This window comes from Gopherus evgoodei, chromosome 7, assembly GCF_007399415.2.
Source record: "Gopherus evgoodei ecotype Sinaloan lineage chromosome 7, rGopEvg1_v1.p, whole genome shotgun sequence".
NCBI classification, from domain to species: Eukaryota; Metazoa; Chordata; order Testudines; family Testudinidae; genus Gopherus; species Gopherus evgoodei.
In genome coordinates, this window is record NC_044328.1 from 95,027,951 (window position 1) to 95,054,998 (window position 27,048).

At 37.6% G+C, this 27,048-nt stretch overlaps 1 protein-coding gene across 2 annotated transcripts in view; it reads left to right on the top strand.

Annotated features, from left to right (window-relative positions):
* Positions 1-27,048, top strand: part of LOC115655087 (histone deacetylase 11-like) — a 68,620-nt gene that overhangs the window by 13,361 nt on the left and 28,211 nt on the right. Inside the window, exons 4-6 of one of the 2 annotated variants that reach the window (XM_030570178.1) lie at positions 8,567-8,593; positions 14,862-14,978; positions 24,089-24,131. In XM_030570178.1, the coding sequence (XP_030426038.1) occupies positions 8,567-8,593; positions 14,862-14,978; positions 24,089-24,131 (187 nt within the window). The remainder of the gene's footprint in view (positions 1-8,566; positions 8,594-14,861; positions 14,979-24,088; positions 24,132-27,048) is intronic. The other variant, XM_030570179.1, reaches the window with a different exon arrangement.

The window sequence follows — 27,048 nt, forward strand, 5'->3', positions numbered from 1 at the left end:
GTTAGGTTTTCCAGTCACTTAAACAAAGTGAGTTTTGCCCGTGTAGTTTGATAACATCCAAACCCCCAAAAGAACTACATCTTTATTGCATATCTTTGAACACACCATAATAATAATAAAAAAGAAGACATTACATAATGGCAAGTGAAATGTGCAGGAGTGAAGACGTTCGGTGGGATGCTCTCAAAGGAGAGTGCTCAAATGTAGACTTTACCATGAATACTTCTATCACTTGAAATGGACTTAATGTAACTGGTTGGTTGTGTCTTGTTCTCTTCTGCAACATAGTTAACATGTTGAAGTCATCCTGCTAATTGTACTCATTTTTGTTTTTTCTTGTGCTCCAGGCAAAATGACTTTTTGGCAAATTTAAGTGAGCATAAGGAAATTAGTAACATTTGAAACAATTAATTTCCTCCATAGCTCTAGGGTTCTAGTCTTTACAAGGGTAAGTTCTGTTTTATTTTAGAATGAAGTGCTGTAGTAGTTAGAGTAAATGTTGAATAGAGCATTAAAAACAATGTACTATACTAGTTGTTCTTCTACAAAAAATAGTTGCTTAATGGGTTCAGGTTTTATGTAATTTTAGGAAGGCATTTGTTTAGGGATTTCTTTGTGCCAGTCTGTTGAAAAAAGAGGCTTCATGCTTGAAGAGATGTATGTAGCACTAGAATACAAAAGAACAGAAAGACAAAAGTGTGCTCAAGGGTGAGAGAGACCTTAATTACAATCTGCTTGCCATCTGTATTGGAAGGCTTAGAATGCCAGTTGATATCTCTACGTATTAACACTGAATAGAGAGTGTTCACTGACTATTCTAATTGTAAAAAGATTATTTTTGTTGAAATATCTTTCTTTGAAAATGTACTAGAAAAGATGCTGTGGATAGAATGAGATAGATGAGTACAGATGACATAGAATCTGAATTTAGAAACTCTCCAACTATATTTATAAGTAGAAAATAATGATCTTATATGCTGTAATTAAGAAGGAGCTGCTCTGAGTTTGCCGTCATTGCTTTTGGACAATGAAAGCAGACTTGAAATCTCAGTTTTTGAGCATTGTATTCATCTGCCTAGTGGCTCCCTTCCTCATGTGATGTTGGTCACTTGTGTTGCTTCCTACTGATCTTTAAACCTCTTGACTCACCTATTATAATCTCACTTGAGGCTTCATGCCTTATTGATTCTGTTCTTACCAGAGCTTCTCTCAATATTGAGCCTTGGTTCCACAGAACCACCCAGCATACATTTATTAAATAATTTCTTGAGGCAAGAAAGGAGGCACTATGTGCATAGCGTAGTTCTAAGTGCCATACAGGTGTTCCTAATACTTATGAGGAGGACAGCTCTGCAGTCATTGACCTCAGTGGACTCTGAGCCCTCAGTGGTCATAAGTAAGGCTATGTTTTAGTCACGGGTATTTTTAGTAAAAGTCATGGGTCACGGGCAGTAAAACAAAAACCTGTCCATGACTTTTACTATATACCCCTAACTAAAACTTGGGCCTGGAAGTTGCGGGTGCTGGGGGTGGTGGTGGCCCAGGACCTTCACTGGTGCTGGGGGGACATGGGTGGTGGCGTGCAGCTTGGGACCCGGGCTGAGGAGGGGAGGTGGGCAGCGACCCAGGACCCTTGCTGGTGCTGGGGCATGGCGCAGGTGGCGGCGCATGACCGAGGACCCCTGCTGGTGCTGGGAGTGTGGAGGATTGGCAGGGCTGGCAATCCCTACCCGGCTCAGACCGGAATGTCCCTGCACTCCTAGATGGAGGGGCGGCCAGGAGGACTCCACGCAATGCTCCTGCCGCAGACACCGGCTCTGCAGCTCCCATTGGCTGGGAACTGCAGCCAATGGGAGCTGTGGGGCAGCGCATGCGGGCGTGGCAGCGTGCGAATCCCCCTGGCCCCTCTGTGTAGTTGCTGCAGGGACATGCAGGTGGGAACTGGGGAGCTCCCCACCCCAGGTAAGTGCCACCCTGCACCCCAACTCCCTGCCCCAGCCCTGAGCCACCTACCACACACCCAAACTGATGCTGCTGGCCACTGCAGAAGTCATAGAGATGACAGAAAGGCTGTGAGAGACATGCAGCCTTAGTCATAACCTACAGATTATCACTGTATACATGATTGGCAATTGACCTCCTTACTTCTCTGGCATGGTGGCAGTCCAGGAGAAATTGCAATTATGAATGGACTTCCAAACTATAGTGACCAGGGTCACTCCTGTTTTGGGTCTGAAAACCTACTTGGGAGACTACACACTTAGAGTACTTTGTCTAGGAACCATAGCTACATATAAATGTTCTGGGAGGAAGTGCAGTCCTAAATATACTAAGGACATTCAGAAGCCTAGTATTCCAGAGGGTAATCATGATGGATAAACAAGCCACCTTATTTACAAAAAAACAGAGGGTATCAGAACATTCTTTCTGTGCTAAGAAGCCCTACTGGTGTTGGGAGTGAATGCTCCTTGTCCTCTAACTATTAGTTACAGATTGGCTGAACTGTTTGGTAGTGGAGTCAGATGAATTGTCTCTGAGCTAGAAGGCTGTGGCCCGTATCTTTCTCAAGATACTAGATATCTGTACACAATGCCCCTGAACAAAAGGTAGTGGTGTTCCACAAAGCTGTGGAAAGAGGTAACATTGTTACGGAGACACATTCTCTATTTGTTTGTGAGGGAAGGTTGCATATGAATTCCTATTAATACTTCTGATAGCAATGGCCCTGACCAGGCTCAGGAGAAACAAAGATTCACTTATCTTCATAGCCCCCTACTGCCTAAAACAAATATGGTTTTCAAACTTGTCTTGGACAAGGAAGGCTAGTTCCATTAGGCTAATAGTCTTGTCACATCTGAATGCACAGGATAATGGCATCTCTCTACATACCATCTCTTCCTGTCTGTATGGCTCCTGCAACTATAGAAATCAAGAGGCATGACTTGTGAACTGTCCTGTGTACTCTTGGTTGCTTGGAAGGAGTTTTCTAGAAGGACTTACAGTTTGAAAGTGTTCAAGTTTTAAGGTCTGGTGTGAAAAGGCCCACACAAAGTCTGCTTGACTGCCTTTTAACTCAGACAAGTGAAGGACAGATCTACAAACGGCAAATCTAAGCCCATGCTCTGATGAGCAATGAGAGCTGTTCATATTAGCAGGAATGCATAGTGGAGTGTCAGTCATGAGAATGCTGTAGCAAAACTGAAGGTGAGGTAGAGAGCCCCTGGAAAATTCCCAACTTCTGTGGGGAGACAGGTGAACGTTCACTGTGTTAGTAGCAGCCGAAGAGGCTGACCTAAGATTTTTGACGGGGAGAAGACAGGCTGAAGGGCAGTTGGAGGGGAGGTAAGATAGGACTGAGGGGACAGATCAGGAAGAACTCTTGTAAATTGAATTTTTAAGTGGAATAATTATGCTTTTTAATATCTGTATATCTTTAACTGAAAAGTTGTCCACAGATGGACACTTTTCCTTCACATCCTTTAGTAAAAGCAAAGTTCTAGTTGCAGAATGTGACCCTGGAGATTTTCAGATGCTTCCTGGAAAGCTTTAAGTCCCTAAGGCAATAAATTAATTATGAAGAATTTAGCTTTAATATTTGTATCCATCTTGCTCCAGCATTTGTGTTTTATAAAGAAATACTTTATCCATTTACTTCAAATCAGCACTCTGAAATTTCAAAAGGAAATAAGCACCAATAACCCTAAGAAATATATGGCACCCTCTAAATCTTACACTTCTGGGATGCACAAAATAGAAACAATTTACTGTTTTACAATAACGTGTGAGTGAACACTGTAATAGAAATTACTTGTGCAAACTGGATCACTCTTTTGCTTGTGTGTCAGTCGAGTGCAAGGTATTGTTCTTCTGGGAATGTTATGACACATAGTCTGTTCCACACCTTAGGCTGTAAGAGCAATTGATCAATTTATATAATTACGAATTAAGTTAAGTTTATGAAAAAACTTATTAACTTTTTGTATGTGGAAACCCAAATTGGTCATTCTTGGCACACAAAAAACAAGTCCCAGAAGCTCTGATTTTTAGTTTGATGTATAAAAGAAACACGTTATTTACAATAGGAAGTGGAGAGCAATCGATTATACAATTCAGTATAAAAAATTCCATTGTCTGTATTTGTTGTACAAACATACATTATTTTATTGCTATGAAATGATGACAATCTTTCAGAAACTTTACTGTGGATAATTAGCATGCATATATATATATATATATATATATATATATGAAAAATACAAGGTAAAACAATAAACATCTTCAGATATCCTTAACTTCTTTTAGCCAGTTCCATAGACAGCAGTAGTTATTTCTCCATGGCTCCAAATTCCTACAGATTTTTGTATGAAAATCCCTCAAGTCATGCATTATGACGCTCACGCTGTCTCTGTTTTTAAAAAGCATTGTTGATATATCTTTTTTTTTTCTCACCTTGACTTTTTTTACATTGTTTTTTGATGTAACTGACAAAGTTTTTGTAATGGTCATTGGTTATTTACTTTTCTTAACTTTTATAAAAAGTTCTTGAAATCAGTTAATTGATTTTGACTGTCACTTAGACTCTTGGGCAAATAGTTATTAAATTAAGATCGCTAGGATTTCCTGCAGAAATGTTATTTGTAGGGTAATGTAGTGTGACAATATACATGGAAATTCAATTATAGATAAGTAAAACTTGTACGCTGAAAGGTGGTGGAAGTATTCTCTCACATTTGGTATTGGCTGGGGTTGTCATTAGGTCAGTCTAGCGTGCTTTACTACTCAGGCTTTTGCTTTGTAACTTTGGGCATCCGGCATTAGTCACGTGGATACATGCCTTACTGATCAGTACATAAAATGCCTTTGTCAGGTAACTTTGGCATCTGGCTCCGTAAGAATCACTGAGAAAAACTGTCCTATATCTTAAGAATATTAATAAAATCCTATTTTAAAAAAGTAAGAGAACATTAAGGGTGAATGGTTAATCACTCAAGACAAGAAATGTCAAGATTAAAGTTATATGCACAGTTTTAACTGTCTCTTGTACATGTACATTATGGTGGTCTTACTTACACTAGCAGATACCATTTCACAAATGCAATAAATATCATACACATTTTTATCTCTATAACTTCAGATAGATGTGCAACATTTTATAGTGCTGGCCATTACCATGCATATGCCAGAATTCAGGCTATCTACATGCAAGATGCGATAAGGGCTTCTGGACAACCCTGTCTCATTTATTGCACACCTTAGACAACTGTAGAAAATATTGCATAAGATGACGTATTATGTGAGAAATAGTCTGCAATGATGCAAATTAGAGTATACAGTAAAGTAGAAGTACAAGAGAGCAGAGTTAAGCTGCTAACTTTAACTTTACCACATCTTGGCTTCTGAACGTTCACATATTCAGTCTTAATCTTCTCTTAACATGCTTTTTAATGTCAATTTCCTAGGTTTCGTAAATAGGAAAAAAAAGAAATTTTATAACCTGAAACTGCTTTATTAGACACCACCCTAACACTCTGTCTTGCGCAAGTTCGTTCTGAATTAAGCTTGTTAATAACAGAGAGGAAGAACTCATAACCATTCATATTTCCCCTTTTTTGTTAAAATGCCAAATGTATGAATTTCTTTGTCAAAATGTAGAATTTTGAGAAATTTTGGCAAGCCTCGATGCTTATCCTGGAGACCCTCTTATTGAGCTTTCTATGATTCATTGTTTACTGCACAGCAAATGTGGCAGGGGTCTTATGGCTTCATGCAGGGCCTAATCCAGTCAGGTGTTGAGAAAATATTGGGAGGTTATTTGCAATCTCAGTTCCTATAGCAGGCACTGGAAATAGAGCGCAGCACCTCGTGCCATTATACTCTTAAGTCTTAACCTAAAAACAAGGTTTTTCAGATATTTTCAGAGTGGAACATATCATAAGAGAGTATCCCATCTCCCCTCTCATTTGCGGTTACATAACAGTCCTGTGGCAATGACAATGATTACCTACATAGAAAAACAATGGAAAAATATTAATGTATTTTTATCTGTCTTTAACACAATTTAAGCAGCTGGAAATAAGGAGAGCCTGTGTCTTGTGACCAGTGACCTCTGTGTAGGCTACCAGCAAAGGTTGTGCAGCAAACCAGTTGGACCACAGTTGGGAAATCTTTACCCATTTTAATGAGAAATGGGTCCTATGGAAGCGTCTGTACTGTACTCATGCCTAGCATAACTATCCTTTGCTTAGAATATAGGTAAAAGGTGTTTTAAAGATTAAAAAAAGCTGTGCTCAAAAGTATTAAAAAGCTTGCATGAATTGCTCTCATAACACACTTAAATCAAAAGCAGTTTTCATTGGAAAACTCAAAAGGCATTTCACGTTAATGAAAGCAATTTCACTGCCAGTTTTCAACATTATACTGTTTCAATGCTAGAACTGTCCAAAAAATCACAAGAATTGTGTATACATTTTCTCTTTATTAAGCTTATATTTGAGATGCACAGAATAACCACTTTAAAAGGTTGAAAAAATCATATGTAAATCCCAGGAAATTTACAGTATTTACCACCCAAAAAATCGAAGACTAATGGTTGAAAGATTCAAAAATGGTATGTTATGATGGAATGAAAATAGTAATGTAATGTGAATACTTAGGCAACCTTAACTAAAACTATTGTTACCATCATACCTATGCAGAACTCTCCTGCAGCCTAACCTGCAAAATGAGAGGTGCAACTGTGAAACGACAAGATTTGGTGGTAGGTCTGCAGCCCTTATGGAGCAAGTAGTTCTGCAGAAGTTTTTAACTGAAGCACTTTTTCCCCCCGGAAAAAGGTATTATATTACTTCAGTGCTTGATTTTCAGAGGAGCTGAATGCTCACAGATCTTGTTGATTTCAGTGGGAATTAAAGGTTCTCAGCACTGATGAAAATAAATTGGGCCTTAGCTGTGTCTTCACTAGGACAGAAACTTGTGTCTTAAATAACGTGAGTTAGCTAACACAAAGTAAAACCCTAATGAAGACAAGGCAGTTTGTAGTTGTCACACAAGATAGTATGCAAGGTAAAGCCTGTGGAAGCATACGGTTAACTTCAACCTAACTCATGTGAAAATGGCAAACTGCCTTGTCGTCATTAGGATTTTATGTTGTATTAGTTAACTTGAGTTAAGACACAACTTTTTTCCCCTAGTGAAGACAAGGCCTTAGTGTCTGGTTCCTAATAAGATTCTAAATGTGAAAGACTCAATAGTTGATTGGCTTCAGAAATTTTTGTGCTGTTTCCTTGAACTTGATACTTCCTTCAGAAATCCACTCCAGATATGAATACCATTTTATTTGTAACATCTAAGATATTATTTTAATTGTCTTATTTTCATTAATGAGCTGTTAAAAATACTGGTTTACTTGGATGCATAACATGAAAGATGGTATACCAAAGTTTGCTTTTGATCACTCTCATGCTGTCTGCTTTAATGTGACATCTCCCCATTGAAGCTGTTTTTCTGTTTCTTTTGTTTAGATTTAACTTTGATCTCCAAAATCGTAGATACTGCTTGCTATAAATAGCAATTTTGGAAATATTTTAACCTTTTCCATTATAATAAATTGGTGTTTTATATAAGTTAAGGAACTGTTCCTGCTAAAGATGGACGCCTCTATGAATGTGCTTAACTTTATCCACATGAACAGTCTCAGTGAATGAGTAAATGAGATTATTTATAATGTTTAAAGTTAAGCACATGAATAAGTCAAGTTTTTGCAGGATCTGGGCCTAAGTGAAGAGCTTTTAAAAGCTAACATCCTGAAATGGTGGTGCATACTATTTGTGAGTTAAACTTAATAATACTGTCAAGTAGTTTCATTTGGGTGTTCTCAACAAAAGAAAAACTCAGATGGTTAGTGGTTTACTTGGTCTGTCTAATACATGCTTTTATTTTACCTCTCTTAAACAGTGAGGGAGTAAAATATTTAGAAATAAAACATCAATTGGATTATTACCCTCAGAAAAGTACTTACTCCCACTTCTGAGCAGAATACGGTGAAACTTTTAAAAAATTCGTATAGCATTATCAGCGCAAATAAAAATGGGTTAGGTACACTTTGTAACCACACAAGAACATATAAGAGAAAAATGAAGACACATCATTGAGTGCAGTGTTTGCTGTGTGTGGGAAACTTGCTGTTTGTTACTCTTATGAACACAGGACCCATTTTGACTGGAGGCAAGTTCCTGAGTTACATGCAACAAGTACAGTGTATAAAGGGATGGAAGTAGGATTAAAAAATTGATGATGACTGAATGAGAACAAATGTCTACTAAAGAAATAGTTATATGTATTGATTTATAATACTGTATGTTATCTAGATAAGCTTAATGCAGAAAGTACAGTGACTTCTAAGATTACTATATAATCTCTGTCCTTTTGTTCCGCATTAGAAGAAACTAATAAAGAGCAATGTCATGAAGACAGATATTTCTGACCGATTGACAGCTTGGAAAATTAAATTACCATCTATTCCAAATGTTTGAATATATTTCTCTTTAATTTTTTTGTACGCATACAGAACCATATCTTGGAGGGCTTTCAAGAGGTATCCAGTAAATCGTTTTGCGCTTCTGCTATGCACATAAAATACTATGAATATAAAATATTCATTATTTAGTCATTGAATTGTGATGTCTTGCTAGAGTGACCAGTGATACATTGGCTACATGTTGTATGCAAATCATTATCGTTATCTGTTATTACTCTGTACTTTTCCTTTGTAATTACATTTTGATTTTTTCTGTACACTCAGTGCTTTTGTTTGTAATGTTGATGTGGTACTAAGTTATTTTTATAATAGGAAGTCTCTTCATGATAGAATTGTGGCTTCAAGGTAGCATTAGACAGCTTGCCCCATAAGTACATGGAAACAATTCATCTAAATTAGGCTTAATTTATTGGTATTGAAAGTTTACTGTGCTTACTCCAGTGTTGATTACTGAGTTAGACCTTCAAATTGTGGCATGCTTTTCCACTTGTAAAAAGTAGAAATTATGCTTGCAAGTACATGCGCAGTATGTAATGAGTATGACACTTTTAAGCCATTGTGTGTAAATCTGCCACACTCAGAAATTGGTGCAGAGTGGGTGAAACTACAAATATTGCCATACAAATACAGTAACATTGTGTGATTAGCATTCATTCTGGCTGGGCCACTTTGAAATGGTGTCAAGTATCAGAGGGGTAGCCATGTTAGTCTGGATCTGTAACAGCAGCAAAGAATCCTGTGGCACCTTATAGACTAACAGACGTTTTGGAGCATGAGCTTTCGTGGGTGAATACCCACTTTGTCGGATGCACGGACATGCATCCGACGAAGTGGGTATTCACCCACGAAAGCTCATGCTCCAAAACGTCTGTTAGTCTATAAGGTGCCACAGGATTCTTTGCTGCTTTTGAAATGATGAACCTTGAGCTGAAAAACCTTATGAATTGAAAATTGTGGCTAGGTAAAGTTGTATTTCATAAAGGTGTAACTTTCACTAAGAAGTCCTCTAATCTTAATATTATTTTTCAGTTTATATGGGACACATGAACAGTAAATACAAGCATTTTGATAGTGTCAATTAATAAAAATATGCACCCCTCAATAAAAGATTGAGGCCCTGAGTAAAAAGAAGTCTCTGTCAAGTAGAACCGCCAAAACATGGAATTTCCAATTTGCAGGAAATTTTGCATTTTTGAAATATGATTTAGTTCCAAATCAGAATGAATGTAATTTAAAAAAAAAATTCTGTGAACCAGCAGTCCTTCCTCTCTCTGCCTAAAACCCACACATTTTGGAAACAGTGGCACAGTGTTTATAAAATGAAATCTGCTCCCTAACCGGAACAGCTGCTGAGTGAAATTGACATTCTGATCAGTTTCACGGCTGCTAATAGCAGCTGCTGGAGCTCCCATGTGTAGCTGGGTGACATTTTTTTGGATGAAGTAGTTTATTCACTGAAAAATGTAGTTTGTCAACTCAAAACTATTGCACGTTTGACCCAGTAGTTTTGGCTGGGGAAATTTTTTTCAGGATCAGTGAACTGCATGCATGTCTTTCTGTTCTCTTCATAAACTTTAGCTTGCTGGTTAGGGCATTTGCCTAGGATGTGGGAGAACCAGGTTTGAGTGCCCACTCTGGAGCAGGGACTTGAACGCTTATCTCCCCCTTTTCTAGGTGAGGGCCCTAACCGCCAAGATATTTTCTCTTGTAGGGTGAGTGTGTCTCAATCTCTCCTTTTGAAACTGTTTTGCTGTGCACAAATACTTAAAAATTAACTGGGCCATAGAGAATGGGAGAATAAAGCATTGACCTGGAAGGTAGGAGATGTGGATTCAAGTCCATCCTCTGAATCAGGCAGAGGGGACATTTGAATCCACATCTTCATCCTCACATGTGAGTGCTTTAATCACCAGGCTCTAGAGCACTTTCCAATTTGCTGACAAATTCCCAACATTTTTTGGAACCAAACTGAATATTGCCTCTGATTTTTTTGGTTTGCTGGCTGAACGGAAAAATCAGTTCTTTCCCCAGCTCTGCTCCCAAAATTTGTAGTTCCGTGCTGGGGACTCCAGGGCTTTCAGGCTTCTGGGCCAGCTAGCATCATAGTGAGCTGACTGGCCTGGGAATCTCAATGCCCTCACATTCCTCCCCTGGGGCAGCCCCTTGCAGACTGCCCTCGAGCCACAGCCCTGGGAGCCTGTTCCAGGACTTCCAGGATCCCAGCTCTACAGCAGAGAGCTTGGAAGTTCTGATGGCAGGGCTGGCCTGAAGCTGCAGACAATGATCAACTATCTCAGAATATTCTGTATCTTGTGTCTCAACATCTTTTGTGGTGTTTTAGCCAGCCCCTCCATTGCAGTGTAATCCATAATCAGTTATTTATTTTATGAAATTAATATATTTATAAAAAGATCTATCTATGTTGCCAAATATGACCAGAGCCAGTGCTTACATTCAGGACATTATACATTTGATATTTTCATATTTAAAAAATATAATGTATGTATATATGGAAAATTTCAGATTACCCAGTGATATATATTCAGTCAGCGCTATAACAGCAGCATTTACACTCAAGTTATATTGGCAACCAGAGGTGCTAGAAAAATGAGAATAATTATTTTAAAACACACAAAAATCCTTAGCCTATAGAAAAGGTGATCCCCAGACCATGGCTTCATAACCCACTTCGAGATTGCAAATCCAAGCTTGAGCAATATTGTCTTAAAGGTTTGTGAGAAAAGTCTACAAAAATCAGAGGGTAAAAATCTCTCTGTTAAATTGATACAAAGAATTATCGTTACTGCTCCTTTTCAGACCTTATGGAAGATCAAGGTCCAATTAAATATTTGACAGAACCATTTGGATAGGATAAATTGAAAAATAAGATTCACAGCTCTGCTTTACCCTTAAAACAAACATACAGATGCCGATGTTAGCCATTTGCTTTTATAAGCAGGCTTATTAAACATAGTTATCTGGAGCTACTGTAACAATGGCTATTTGCCATGAAGCAAATTCTTTTGTTAGATTTGTGCATAGGAGCCACAAACAAGTCTGACAAGGGGTATGCCATTCTACTGCTCAACTCCTATAGAAAGCACATAGGAAAGCAGAATTTAGCTCCTTTTCATTCCTATGTGTAGTTGCAGTGGGAAGCCTTGCATGAGGGATAAACATGATAAAATATTGCCCATTCTCCAGTGTGTGGCGTACATTGAATCAATACACAGTGCTTCAAACACTTCATCAACACCAACTAGAGAACTAAATTTACCTAGTAGGCATGAAAGACTTAGGGAACAGCTACATCAGCAGAGGTACTGGAACTGTGTGCAGACTCAGGAAGCTGACATTGCTTTGGCATGCATCCATAAAATCAGCTTTTTAATTATGTATTGGTCTAGAAACCCTGTTTCCCCCTTTTTTTAATGCAAGCTTCAATTCTGCCAGAGTTGCTGGAACAGGTATCCTCATTCACCAAGGCAAGTGTTTCACATGCCCAAGATTAGTGTGTGTGTGTGTGTGGGGGGGGGGGGGTTTAGCCCAGCCCGTACCGATATCTTCGCCTCATAATGATAAATCCTGTCAACATACGTGACAACCATTTAACCCTAAACAAATGAAAATATGTTTTGTAAAAACGCCATTTTTGGCTTTATGAATAGGATTCTGTGGATAAGACATCCAAAACAAACTTATTTAGAAGCTCTTTGTTATCAGACACGTTCCTATGAACATTTAAAGCATATCGAGTATTATAAACCTTTACATTCCCATTCATCAGCGTATGCACAATGTACCCAGCTATTTGATAACATTGTCATCAGACAGGTGAAGAGTCTGCCGTGAAAGTAAATCAGAGGGTGGTTGTAAGGCTATGTGACATAGTCTGAAGTTGATTGCATCTACATCACGGGTCATTAGAAAAACCCCATTTCAAAAGATTGACAACACAGTTAACCTATCTTATTTGCAACTGGTTCAGGGATAACTCACAGGTGCCTTGGCAGGTCAAAACCTGGTGGGCAGATGGTTGGGTCAGTGACATTCCCGTTTATAGGTGTTTTATTGTTTCATATTTAGGGTTATTAACCTGATAGTCATTCAGCATGATGAACATGTAGTATAAAATGCAATTATTAAGTGGTATATTATTTTCTTCAGTTTCTAACGCACACAGCTAATTATGAGAAGGAGGGGTGGGGGAAGGGTAGGATAATCAATTTTGGAAGTAACAAGAAAAACATCTGGGCAGAACTGTGTCAGAATATGACCAAGGACGCTAATTTCCTGACTGTTATAATCTTTCAATAAAATGTATATTTTCCACTGTTTTAGCTGTATCTTTCAGGACTGAAGACTTTTCTCATGATTTATGTTTATCTTACACTAAATATCTAGTCAAGTATTCTGTTAATTAGAATAAAAGGAACATATATTATATAATACCAACATTGAGAGTTCTTGGGCTTTAATTTTCTGAAAACATTCTTTAACTGCCCTTAACCATGAGTGCAATACTTTGAGTCATCTGTGTAGTCATAAGAATACCAAGATGGAATGATTGCATCATGATTCCAAATGTTTTGTTATATAAAAGATTGATTTGACTCTTTTTAGTGCCCCATTTCTTCTTTTTCTGACCCTATTTTCCCTTTTCTTTTTTAAATGTTCATGTAAATAGATGTTTGCCGTGTTGTAGCTGTGGTCTGTTTCATGCTTTTCTCCTTAGCTGGCACTGTGCAAATGAAAGGGGCGGTATAGTAAGGCTATACTTTACTTTGGCCAAATTACATTGTGGAGGAGATTACAAATTGTATTATTACACATTGGTTACAGTGTGTTTATAGAACTGGCAGAAAACGTCAACATAATTTTTTTGTGAAATGTTCTTACATTTTCCAGCCGTCTGTAGTGCTTGATACCAGATTTTTATATTAGGCCAAATTCAGCACTGGAGTGCAATTTTAAGATGCACTAGGGGTGAAATTGGCTCTTTATAGTACCAACCAAAAGATACAAGAGCTTTTAAATAGATTTTAGAAAGTCTTGCCACATTAAAAGACGATAGTGAAGGTAATTGTATTAAGGATGGACAGCTGGTATTGTGAAACTTTAACAGTTTCCAATATGGTATAAGCCATATGTTGTCTTTGAAATCTCTTTCAATATAAAAATATAACAAACTCTTAAGTGAACTGCTGTCAAAGTAAGCAATGCTGAATGTATATAGTTCTTATGTTTTAAACACCTTAGTGCCTAGCTGCTCCAATAAATGATACTTACAGTCTTCCTTTAAACTGGTTTGGCCATAGGTAGTCATAATCTGAATACCTAAGGAGACTAAATAAGAATATAGGTGTTATTCTTTTGTTAAAATTCACCCACCAGTTGCAATCGCACAACTGGTGAAATAAGAGAATCACAGAGGTGCACAGAATCTCTTTAAATTTCATTATGCTGCAGGGACTGGGATCCACTCAAAATCCTTGTGCAAAGGTTTCCAATGTATTGACCTGAATATCTTTATGAAATATTGAGTAATAACTTGAAATGCAGATGTTATATAATCTTAGCTGTGATTTAGGTTTTTGAAATATATTTAGACATGGTATAGCTCCTAACACTGTTAGTATGGATCCTTAGAAGTAATATCTGCAAGTTCTTCACTAGAATAGATCACGTATTTTAGAAGTAATTCTTCAAATCATTCTCTTGATTACTTGCTTATTTAATGCAACATTTGCCTCGAAACATTCCAGGAGTGTGTAATATGCAAAATAAATTTTACCTAATCTTGCATTAAAATAATCAAATTATTATTCATTGTTTTTGTTTACATAAAATGTTCATTAATAAGTGTTAAAATTCTTAGTTCAAATCTATTTGATGTATTCTTTTGATCCTTATGGTTCAGCAATGTAGTAAGCACAGCTAACTATTAATACCATTAAAGAATTTTCACTGTTGTTTTTCTAACATTATTAGCCTATTTAAAATTTGTACATCACTGGAAAATTAATAATTTTGTCAGACTTTGACATCAGAATCGAAAATCTGACTTCTGAAACATAATGTTTCTCATAAATTGCAGTTTGAGACCTGCTGGTCTCTAAAAGAAAGGAAGCTGTTTAGAGGCCAATATTAATGATTGCTGTTATAGACATCGGGTTTTTCTGTAGGGAGAAAATGCTGTATGTTAAAGCCACATGCTTTTGTTTAGTAGATAGTAACTGTGTGACAGAATATTAAAGTAGTAGTTTGGAGATAAGGTAAATTATTCAGAAACTAATTCGTAATTATTCTTTATTTTTTTCTGTAGTGGTCATTTGTAGTGGCTACAATTACCGAAATTCCACCAGTTCTCTTTCTTCCCAATTTCCTTGTTCAGAGAAAGGTTCTGAAGCCTCTAAGAACCCAAACAGGAGGAACAATAATGGTAAGCTATTGATGCTTTTTTCTACTGTCTGTCATCAATTTGAATTAATGAACTACATTTTTAAAATGTAACCACTTCCCTTTTGTCATAGGTTTTATAATGTAGAGCTGTCTGTGCTTGTGGACCAATGGATCTGTGATTGGGTGGGTTTACTAATCCTACACTGGACCAGGGCAGGACAGGGGTTAATGATCTGTCCTAGAGACAGTGGCTAAATTCAGCATGACATTGCAATACCTAGCAGCTGTATCAAGATGAGAGGGCATGAAAAGAGAAACAACCGCTAAGAAGGGGGAGATTTTTGACCCTACTCAGGATGTCATCTATTCTTACAATTCTTTTTTTTCTGGTACCATAGGAAAAAAGGATGTGCTGCTTAAAATGAGTTTCTAGTCTGAAATATAACTAGTGAGGAAACGACAGCTTCTTACTGTTCATTTTGTGTATTCAGAAGTTCAGATCTGCTCATTTTAGTGATTAAAATACGGTTTTACTGCTTTTTGCTGCTGTTCGCACTATAGCGAGAGCACAGCTAAAATGGAGTGAGCTGTATTCTGTTTAATCATAACAGAATTGTTTTCCAAGTCCCAATTATTTACAGCTGTTCTTCCTCACTGCAGGCAGTGGAGTTGCACAGGTGTCACTGAGGGCTTAATTTGTCCTACAGAACCTTTATTAGAGACGGTGATATGCCAGATGGAAAGAACTTGAGACTCTGAGCTAAGGCTGAGTTTGCAGGGCTAGTAGTTGGGAAAAAACATCTTTTTCATTCAAAACTGAACGCATTTTGACTCTGAAATCAGAGAGGCAACAGCCACTGAACCCATCTATGATTTTTGTCAGAATAGAAGCACATTTCAGAAAGCAAACCGCAGTGCTTCAAGACTGTAGTGGTATTCCATATCTCTTTTCACAGGAACAGACCTGTAGCAGCGAGTTTATAAGTTGAAAATAAATGATCTTATCTAAATTCACTGTTGATGTGATGGCAAATAGATTTTCACTGCAACTACTGCATTTTCACTCTTCCCTGCCCTTCCCAAACTAGCAGTTACAATGAAGACCTGTGGAACGGTACAGAATCCCACATTGCTGTTCCTGAATTTTGTTAAGGTTAGCTATTGAAGTGCATTGTCTTGAGGTTCAGCAGTGTACTACTTCTTTTTCTTTCAGCACTAGAAATCAGAATAAAAGATCTATTGCAACTTACTACCTGATATGAAAGGTGGAGGAGGCGGCGAAGCTATAGGGGAACTGTAAAGTAGCAGGAGTATTTTTACAAAACTGAGAGGTTATCTATGTTAATTGTCTATCCGTGGGATAATAGGCACTTTGCAGCAATCAGACTGTTCATTAAAAGCAAGATGCATTTTTTTTTTAATTCTTCCTTTGATTCATTGAAGATGCAAATAACATATAAATACTTTAGGAGGAGTGGAGTAACAGAGGCCACAAGGCTGAGTGGGGGAACCTCAGTCTGCCTAGATCCCAAGGTCCTCCTTCCCCCTCAACTCCAACACCCCACCCCCCCATGAGCGCATGGTCCGAGTGTGCAATCCTGGGTCTTGTTTACCACTAGAAGCCAGCCCTTTCTGATCCATAAAAACAGTCAATCATCTGACCCGTAGCATCATAAGCAGCACAACTCCTGATTTACAACTAAGGGGACAGAGAGTGGGACAACTAACCATTGAGTAGAAGCTTTTGAAAATCCTAGTGTAGTTTAAATGGGGCGGGGGAGGCACCCAGCAGTCAATCAGCCTCCATTCCCTTTTGCCAAGCCAACAGCTAAGCAGAGAACTGCTGTCCGGGGGGTGGCAGAGCTTTTCTTCCTGCTGGTCATACATTTTGGGTTTTTCTCATTCCCTGCTGTCCAGTCAAGGTTCTCCCCTGCTACAGATGGTAAGAGGGTATTATTTAAAGCACCCAAAATAGGACATTAATTTCACACTTTGTTCAAAAAGTAAATAAAATTAAAAACTTAAAATTAATTAAAATATACTGTTAAAAACATCTATTTTAGATGTTGTGTACATCATTGCTAGCTTTGGAAAATGCTGTGTACCCAAAAGAAGGGTTGAAAGTACCATAAGAAAGGAGACTGCACTATAAAAATGGTGTGTCCAGTATAATTTAAAATTCATGCAGTAAAATATCTTGTCCCATGTGTTTGCATTTATGTGGCAGTATTATCTGTCTGTGCTTACAACAATCAGTGGGCTTACAGTAAATTATATTAAGTATTTGTTGTTCAGATTTATGCCTATTTTAAGAATAGCAACATATTATTGTATGGCAAGAAGCATTCCTGGTGCGAAGGCACATAACTGCTAGCGCTGTGGAAAGGACTTGCCTGGTTTTCTACAGTGTAGTGTCTTTAGACTGGACTTTTTGAAGTAATATGGCACACAATGCCAAATTCTCCCTTTACGCTGGGGTGAGCAAACTATGGCTCGGGGGCCACATCTGGTCCTCAAGACGTTTTAATCTGGCCTTTGAGCTCCCACCGGGAAGCAGGGTCTGGGGCTTGCCCTGCTCCAGAGTGCCAGTCGGGGAGCGGGGTCAAGGTCTTGCCCCACTCTGCATGGCTCTTGGAAGGAGCATCATGTCCGTCCTCTGGTTTCTACACGAAGAGGCAACCAGGGGGCTCTGCACGCTGTCCCCGCCCCAAGTGCTGCCTCCGCAGCTCCTGTTGAACCACCTGGCCACACCTCTGTGTAGGAGCAGGTGCGGGGACATGCTACTGTTTCTGCTCCCAACCCCCTCCCGCACTCAACCCTCTGCCCCAGCCTACAGCACCCTCCTGCACCCCCAACCCCTCATCCCTAGCCCCACCCCAGAGCTCGCACCCCCAGCCGGAGCCCTCCTGCACCCCAACCCCCACTTTCGTAAGCATTCGTGGCCCACCATACAATTTGTATACCCAGATGTGGCCTTCAGGCCAAAAAGTTTGCCCACCCCTGCCTTCCATCCTTGAAATGCATGTACATAGTGCCAGTGAAAGTGAGAGGGACCTAGGCACATGTAACCTAGGGCAAAATTTGCCCCATAGCTCTGAAGAAATGTTGTGTGAGTCATTAATAGATACTCAAGAAGAAATTATCACAGCTGTCATGGGGAAAACTCTTTTTGATGTTAATGAACCTGGTTAGGTTCACAGAGGAGTTTGTCATTAATATTTATTTGTGAATGTATTATTAATTAATTACTGTTGAAAAAATACTTCAAATTAGCATTTGCCAGTGGGAAGATATGTAGTGTTCTTAGAATTCGATAACAACTTAGTGTTCAGGCTGCACAGGGCACCATATATTTTTAGTCTGCATTGCAAATGGAGTAACTGTAACTCAAAGAACTTCAGAAAATGATAGAATTACGTATTCTAATGATAAACAGTCTCAAGATAGGTACTTACTTTTTTTGGTTTCTAACCTGGGCTAGATTTGACCCAGTGGCCTAGAGATGGAGAACCACTATATCTACATTACCTATCTTTTGATCCTCTCAGCCTCATCCAGTGGTTCTCACATTGAAGTCAGAATGCTTTCCCTGTTGAGTCAAGGTAAACTTTAAACTCCCTTACACTGAACCTTCTTTTTCAGTCAATTAAAAAAAAAATGTAAGCAGTATTATCGAGGGCACTGCACTGGGAGTCAGAACTGTGCTTTCTTCAGTGCTCTGCTTCTCACCCCTGTTTGGGCAAGTCGTCTTACCGCTCTGTGTCTCTGTTTCTGCTCACATCCTTTCTTTGTCTTTCCAATTTACTCCCAATCCTGCCAATACGTACACACATGCTTTAACTTTATGCACGTTGAGTTCAACAGGACTGCTGACAGTACTTAAAGTTAGGCATGTGCATAAATTATTGCGGGATTGGGGCCACGGATTTGTAAAGTCTTCAGGGCAGAGACAGTATCTCGTTATGTTTGTAAGAGTGCCATGCACAACGGGCCTCTGGTCTTGGTTGTGGCCCCTAGATGCAACTGCAATACAAAGAATATTATAATCAGTTTAGGGCAGATTGCCAGTATTCTTTTTGTAAAAATTCCATCACAGTAAGGCAGAACTAGTGACATTATAACTACCCTATTATTTAGATGAATTATAGATGGTTGTGGGGAAACAGCTATAATTTTCTACACATGCTTATTTAATAAGATAAATCTAAATAGTGTTTGAATTCTTACTTTCAGTATTGTTTAGCATTTATTCACAAAATTTTCATATGTTTTTTTTCTCAGGTTAACGCTCAAAATTTTATGTCCAGTGTAGGGACTATTTATAATATTATTTGGCATTTATATAATGCTATATTTCCAGGCTCTCTGTAAACATGTACAAAATAAATTGCCTTCCCTTGTTAAAATTTCTGCTCACTGGTGCTGTAAACTGTACAAATTGTTTTCCCTAATTCTACAAATGAAATGTCATCTTTGTTTGTCAAGAATCTCCAGTTTTCTGCAAGTTGGTGGAATCAGTCATCAATAGGTATTCTGGAAAGAAGTAGAATTGATAGCTGGTGGGTGGGCTCAGACAACAATCTAACATGTATGATTGTCTGCTATGAGCATTCAGAAATCACTTTTGACAATATGACTTAATTAATTTTAAGCACATAATGGCATCTTAATTAATTCTCTTTGTGAAAGATTCATTTGCTTACTGGTCATTGGTATTAAACATCTAAAGCATTTTGTAAAGTTTGAATCTGTTCTCTACATAATCATGCTCAAATGGTGTTGCAAAAACTGTTTGATGATTTTCAAGACTTCTAGTTTAACAGCATAATTACTTATCCGTTTTGATGTGACTTACATCTTCAGAATGACACCAAATTCTCTGACCAGTTTAAAATAGGTATCTATATATGTACACATACATTTGGCAGAAGCATTGCTAACGTGTTGGTGAAGATGAGAATTAAATAACATAGCAGATCATGAAATCAAGTAGCAAACTGGGAAATATAGTAAAGGGGAAAGATTTTACATAAATTACTAACAAAGGTGGAAAAGTGGCAGAAGAGGTCATGGCTCTCCTGTGGAGATTACATCCATCTTGAAGATAAAGGTCCCATTTCCCTCTTCTTTCTGCCATGGGTTGTGGAATAGGATGGACAGCTTCTACTACCAAGTCACCTAGGCAGTGCTGGGGCCAGTGGTACTCTCCATATTTGTGTACTGCTACAAGTTGTTGGGTTTTGATTAGGGCTGTCAAGCAATTAAAAAAATTAATTGTGATTAATCATGCAATTAATTGTGCTGCTAAACAATAATAGAATACCATTTATTTAAATATTTTGGATGTTTCTCATTTTCAAATATATTGATTTCAATTGCAGCACAGAATACACAGTGTACAGTGCTCACTTTATATTTATTTGCACTGTAAAAAACAAAAAAATAGTATTTTTCAATTCACCTAATACAAGTACTGTAGTGCAGTCTCTTTATCATGAAAGTTAAACTTACAAATATAGAATTATGTACAAAAAAAATAAAACCATATAAAATTTTAGAGCCCAACTTCAGCCAGTCGCTCAGGCAAACACGTTTAGTTACAGTTTGCAGGAGATAAAGCTGCCGCTTCTTGTTTATAATGTCACCTGAAAGTGAGAACAAGCGTTCGCATGGCACTGTTTTAGCCAGTATTGCAAGATATTTATGTGCCAGATGCGCTAAAGATTCATATGTCCCTTCATGCTTCAGCCACCATTCCAGAGGACGTGTCCATGCTGATGATGGGTTCTGCTCAATAATGATCAGATTTTGGAAGGCACTTCAGATTCTTAAACCTTGGGTCAAGTGCTGTAGCTATTTGTAGAAATCTCACATTGGTACCTTCTTTGTGTTTTTTGTCAAATCCGCTGTGAATGTGTTCTTACAATTAACATGTACTAGATCATCATCCAAGACTGCTATAACATGAAATATATGTCAGAATGTGGGTAAAACAGAAAAGGAGACATACAATTCTCCCTCAAGGAGTTCAATCACAAATTTAATTAATGCATTATTTTTTTAACAAGCATCATAAGCATGGAAGCAGGTCCTCTGGAATGGTGGCTGAAGCATGAATGGGCATACAAATGTTTAGCATATCTGACACGTAAATACCTTGCAACTCCAGCTACAGAAGTGCCATGTGAATGCCTGTTCACACTTTCAGGTGACATTGTAAATAAGAAGCAGGCAGCATTATTTCCAGTGAAAGTAAATAACTTGATTGTCTTAGTGACTGGCTGAACAAGAAGTAGGACTGAGTGCCTTGTAGGCACTAAGGTTTTACAGTTTTGTTTTTGAGTGCAGTTATGTAACAAAAAAAAATCTACATTTGTAAGTTACACTTCCATGATAAAGAGATTGCACAACAGTACTTGTATGAGGTGAATTGAAAAATAGTTTCTTTTGTTTATCATGTTTACAGTGCTAATATCTGTAATAAAAAAAATAATATAAAGTGAGCACTATACAGTTTGTATTCAGTATTGTAATAGAAATAAATATATTTGAAAATGTAGAAAAACATCCAATAATATTTAATAAATTTCAATTGGTATTCTATTGTTTAACAGTGAGATTAATTGTGATTAATTTTTTTGATTTAATCATGTGAATTAACTGCAATTAGTCAACAGCCCTAGTTTTGATATCTTTGGGCATGGAGTCTGCCTTTCTTTTTAACATCAAAAAATATCTTTCTCTTTTTTGACTGTGTTCCCCCAGTAACTTTCCTTTTCCTCTTTGGTCTTCAAGTTCTATTTCCTTTTTCCCATTACACTTTAATTATATCCTTACTTTCACTGTGTTTTCTTAAAGATCAAAGAAGTTAGGGACAAAGGGATGGTGGAAATGAAGGCGCTTGAATGTATTGGTAACAGTTTCTAATGCTGTTGGATGGCCCAAAGCTGCCTTGAAAAGTGGAAAAAGTAGGCATACTATCTGGAATATTATCCTTACTTACCTTATTCATAAAAGATTGCTTAACAAAGAGTGCAGAGGGAAAGTGATAAAGTCATTGTCCAAATTTTGAGACTCTTATGAGATGTGTCCTTTTATTAATATGGATAAAAGTAGCTGAGATAGAAACAAGTGTAACTTCTTCAGTGTTTATTGCCAGTGCCCAAAGTGGAAAAGGCAAATGTAGACCAATGTGTGAGAGGTGAAGACTTAACTGTATGTGGACTTTAGTTTCCTCCGTATTAGATCCCGTTAAAATCTAAAACAATCAACTTGAATATACTTACTTGCAAATTGGACAGTGACAATTAGGGTGAAATTATGCCTCAGGTACATCCATACAACCTTGTAGATTTCAATGGGAAGGTATAGGGATAGTTGAGGATAGCATTTGGCCTGTAGTTTTTAAGCATTTGTGTTACAAGGAAAGAAAAATAATTCCCTTCGCCTATGAGTGTGAGAGGGCCCTGGCCATGCTGCTTTAAACTCTTTTTATTTTCCTACTAGTGGGTTTCCTCTGAGTGCTATAGTGGCTCTCTGTCATCACCTCTGGCTAGTTCTGCCACACTGCCTGGGAGCCTTGCACTGATCTCTGCTGTATGATGTGAATCGCTATAGACAGTTCTACGTGATGAGACCAGTGCTGATGCCGTTTCAAAAACGGTCTATTCGGTATTCATAAATATGGCTATCTAGAAGAGCTTTGCTCACTTTGTAAGCTCTTGGGGCTGGGACTGTTGTGTTTGTATAATGCCTAGTGCAATGGGGCTCTTATTGGTACTGTAATACAAATAATAAATAACACTAATGGCCATTTTTTGGTCATTATTTCCATTACACTATGTTCTGAGCCTTCTCTGGCTCTCATCATAGAAATATCGTTCCACTTCTAAAAAGCATAGTGTCTGCCTGCATAAGCTTATTTCATCAAGCAATAAATAAAGGCCTAAACTGTCCATGTGCTCTTAAGAATTCAGAAATAGAAAATATGTGCCTTCTGGTTCTGCCAGTGCTGTTGCTAGGGTTATACTGCTTCATTAGTCCCTCTTGCAGTCTGTGATGGTTTTTGACTTTCTAGGGACTTCTTTTTTTTCTCATGAGAAATACCTGGGAAGTACACTGAATGAGGAGGTAGTGGAGAAGCACTGTGACCTGTGGGTCCTGCCTTTCAATAATTCCTCCTCAAGATCTAATCTGGATAAATTGGCAGTGTTTGGGTAGTAAAATATGCCCTGTCCCCCTACTGGTTTCTTCAATATTAAGTAATCTTCTGGAGGTATCCAAAGACCAGTCTTACTGATGGAAGAACTCCTTGTCTCTCATTTTGAAGCTTTCCAGTTCCCCTTGCAAATGCAATTTTCATCCCATCATTTCTGGGAAATAATTTTATTTTATTAGAAATTGTAATATGCCCTTTAAAAGTATTTGACAGTTGAAGTACCTATAATTTATCACTCATCAGGGTAGTGAAAGAAAATAATGTCTGCCTTCAAAAGCAGAAATGCTCCTTTAAGGCTGTCTGCTCTTTGCCAATAATAATTCTCATTTTTCTTTTCAAAGTTCAAGTTTTCCTAATTCCAGCATAGTGTGCCTTTTCTTTGTTGATTCTTCCCCTTCTTTGAATGTCATTTGGGTACGCAAAAGAGCAATGGTCACCATTTCCAAGTATCTGAGGAAAAGGATTGATGATGCTCATCATTATAAATGTTACTTTGTATAAAAATCCCACGATGCTTTGCATATTGCACTGGAAACCTTAAGTGTATCGATATGTTTGCAGTTATTTAGAGCTTCTAAATGGGTTGTTGGGAGGATTGTTATATAAACTGGAATGATATGTGTGGAAGTTTTACCCATTTGAACATTTTTTTCATTTTTTCTGCACTTTTCGGTTTGGTTACTAGGGGTCTGTGTTCAGTTAATTTTAGATGCACAATCTCAAGAGAATGAAATATAGGCATCATGTTAAAGGGTCTCTTCCAGCATGCCTTGCTCTGGTAAAACTTGGTAAAGCTTCCATTGACTTTAATGAACATCTGTAGTGACTATGTGGGAACCATAGAAATGACTAAGCGGGGATGGGGGAGTACAGAATAAAAAACTTAATGCCATAGTTTATACATTCCTGAAATTCTTAATTTTTTCTTAAAGGCAGGAAAGCTTGCCATTGACAGAGGCTGGGCAATCAATGTGGGTAAGTAAAAATGTAATTAACCAAATGAAGTTTTACCAACTACTTTAAAAATAATGTATTTCCTCTCAACGTGACCTGTAACTTGTTTTATAACAGCCATACTTACCTCAAATGTAAATGTCCAGAGTTTAATTTTAGAGAGGTTATGTTAATTTTAGAATTTTAGAGAAGAGAAAAATAACTTTTAGAGATGAATTTGAGAAGAAAATTAATTTTACAGAAGAGAATTTTAGTTTCCTAGTCTACTATAATCCATGTTGCTGTTTTGTGACAAAACAAAACAATCAGATTCTTCTAAGAAAAGAGAACAGACAACGGAATGCTAATTTGTGGGGATAAATCCTAATTGTTTTGTTATTAACTAAATAAAGGTAGACAATATCAGTATGGTATTTACATGGTAAAACCTAATTTTTCAACTCTATGATTCCATGACTAAAACAACAGGAGCTCTTGGAATGAGACATGTTGGAAATTATAGAAGACAAAGTGGGATTTTGAGGAAAAATTACATGATTTATTGCAACAGGTTTTTAAATGTTCATTAAATGATATTTTAAAAAATCAAACACGTAACATCAACGCCTCAATGTCAATATACAATGAAATATACTATGTTTTATTTATATGTGGTTATCAACTGAAATCATAACAAAATTCAAAACCGAAAGAGTATCCACATTTATTACCAGAATAATTTTTCAAATGCCACCTAATAATCAAATCTCTAATTCCGGGGTTGGCAACCTTTCAGAAGTGGTGTGCCGAGTTTTCATTTATTCACTCTAATTTAAGGTTCTGTGTGCCAGTAATACATTTAAACATTTTTAGAAGGTCTCTTTCTACATCTGCCACGCCATCAGGGGTTCGTTCACCTGCACATCTACCAACGTGATATATGCCATCATGTGCCAGCAATGCCCCTCTGCCATGCACTTTGGCCAAACCGGACAGTCTCTTCGCAAAAGAATGAATGGACACAAATCTGACATCAGGAATCATAACATTCAAAAACCAGTGGGAGAACACTTCAACCTCTCTAACCACTCAATGACAGACTTGAAGGTGGCAGTTTTGCAACAAAAAAACTTCAAAAACAGACTCCAAAGAGAGTGTGCTGAACTCGAATTAATATGCAAATTAGACACAATTAACTCAGGCCTTAATAGAGACTGGGAATGGCTGGGTCATTACACTAATTGAATCTATTTCCCTATGTTAAGTTCTCCTCACACCTTCTATGGGTCATCTTAACTTTCACTTCAAAAGTTTTTTTCCCCCTGCTGACGATAGCTCATCTCAATTGATTAGACTCTTCCTGTTGGTATGCATACTTCCATCTTTTCATGTTCTCTGTATGTATAAATATCTCCTGTCTGTGTGTTCCATTCTGTGCATCTGAAGAAGTGAGCTGTAGCTCACGAAAGCTCATGCTGAAATAAATTTGTTAGTCTCTAAAGTGCCACAAGTACTCTTGTTCTTTTTGCGGATACAGACTAACACGGCTGCTACTCTGAAAACTAAACTATTGTTGTATGTAGAGTAATTACCTTGAATTTGGTTTTTTATCATTCACTGTCATCATTATCCTGTGTTAAGTGCACCATGGAAGCTTTACAGTTGCTTATTAAATAAACACCTAATGTGAAATTCACTCCATGGTCAGCACATGGCCTGTGCACCTCTTAAGTCACTATTCTGGAGAGGAAGGATGGTCCAGTGGTATTAGTACTGACGGGTCATAGAAGACCTTGGTCCACTGATGACATTGTGAGAAACCTTGGGCACTTAATTTCTCTGTGCTTCAGTTTCCCCTCTGTAAATGGAGATAATAATATTTTCCTACCTCACATGGGTTTTGTGAGGAGATAACCTTAATGAAGACTGTAAGACGTTCAGATACTACAGTAATGGGGGACATATAAGTACCTAAGATAAATAGATAGGGACTTAAGTCATGCATAGGCAATCTAGGCAAAAAGTGTGCTCGCCCTCTACACATAGGTAAATTTCATCCCTAGTTTGCAGACAAGTATGACTATGATTTTAAAAAGATATGTCAGGTAATACAATTTTAATAGAAGTTTTACAAATCATTTGTTGTTCATTACTTAAATTATATATTCATTTTCCCTAAGAAAGTAAGGTTTAAAAGATACAGTACTTTTTGTGAGATTATAAAATTGTCTGAAACTTACTCAGATGAAATATTTGATGGGAAAGTAGAGGATCTTAATTATGGGCACAAACACCATGAATAAGAAAATATTATTTTCTTCCAGTGTTCTGTTCCTTATCTTATATTGAAAGATAATCATTGTGGACACAGTTTGTATCCATACTTGCCAAATTAGTAACAACAATCAATATGGCACTTCTGAAAAACCACGTTAGCAATTTCACTGTACCCTTCTTGGAAAACTAATATACAGTATCTGCTAAATTTTAGAGGAACATAGAGACCACTGACAGAGTCTAGTTTGGCATCCTGCCTACAGCCGTAGCCAGTACAGAAGGCTTGAGAAGAAGGCAAAAATAAAATGGAAAAACATTTAAACTTAAATCTCTCTAGGAATAAATTCAGAGTTTTCACTTTACATTAATATTTCTTTCCATCTGATTTGGAGAACACAGGTTTTTTGGAGGAATCTTACTGGACTGTAGGAAAATTCCTTTTACTCACATTTAGAGATTTCTATATAGAGATTCGGTGTTCCAACATATAAATTACTGACATTTAATACACACTAAATGATGCTAGATTAGAATTGTTGAGCGATTCATTCTGACTGTACCATGATTCAAAGTTCTTTTATTTCCATAACTTGCCGCAATGCGGTTTCCCTTCAGCATCCCAAATAAATAGAGACCATATTTCATTTAACTCAACTACAGGACTTCATTGTTCTGTTTTGTC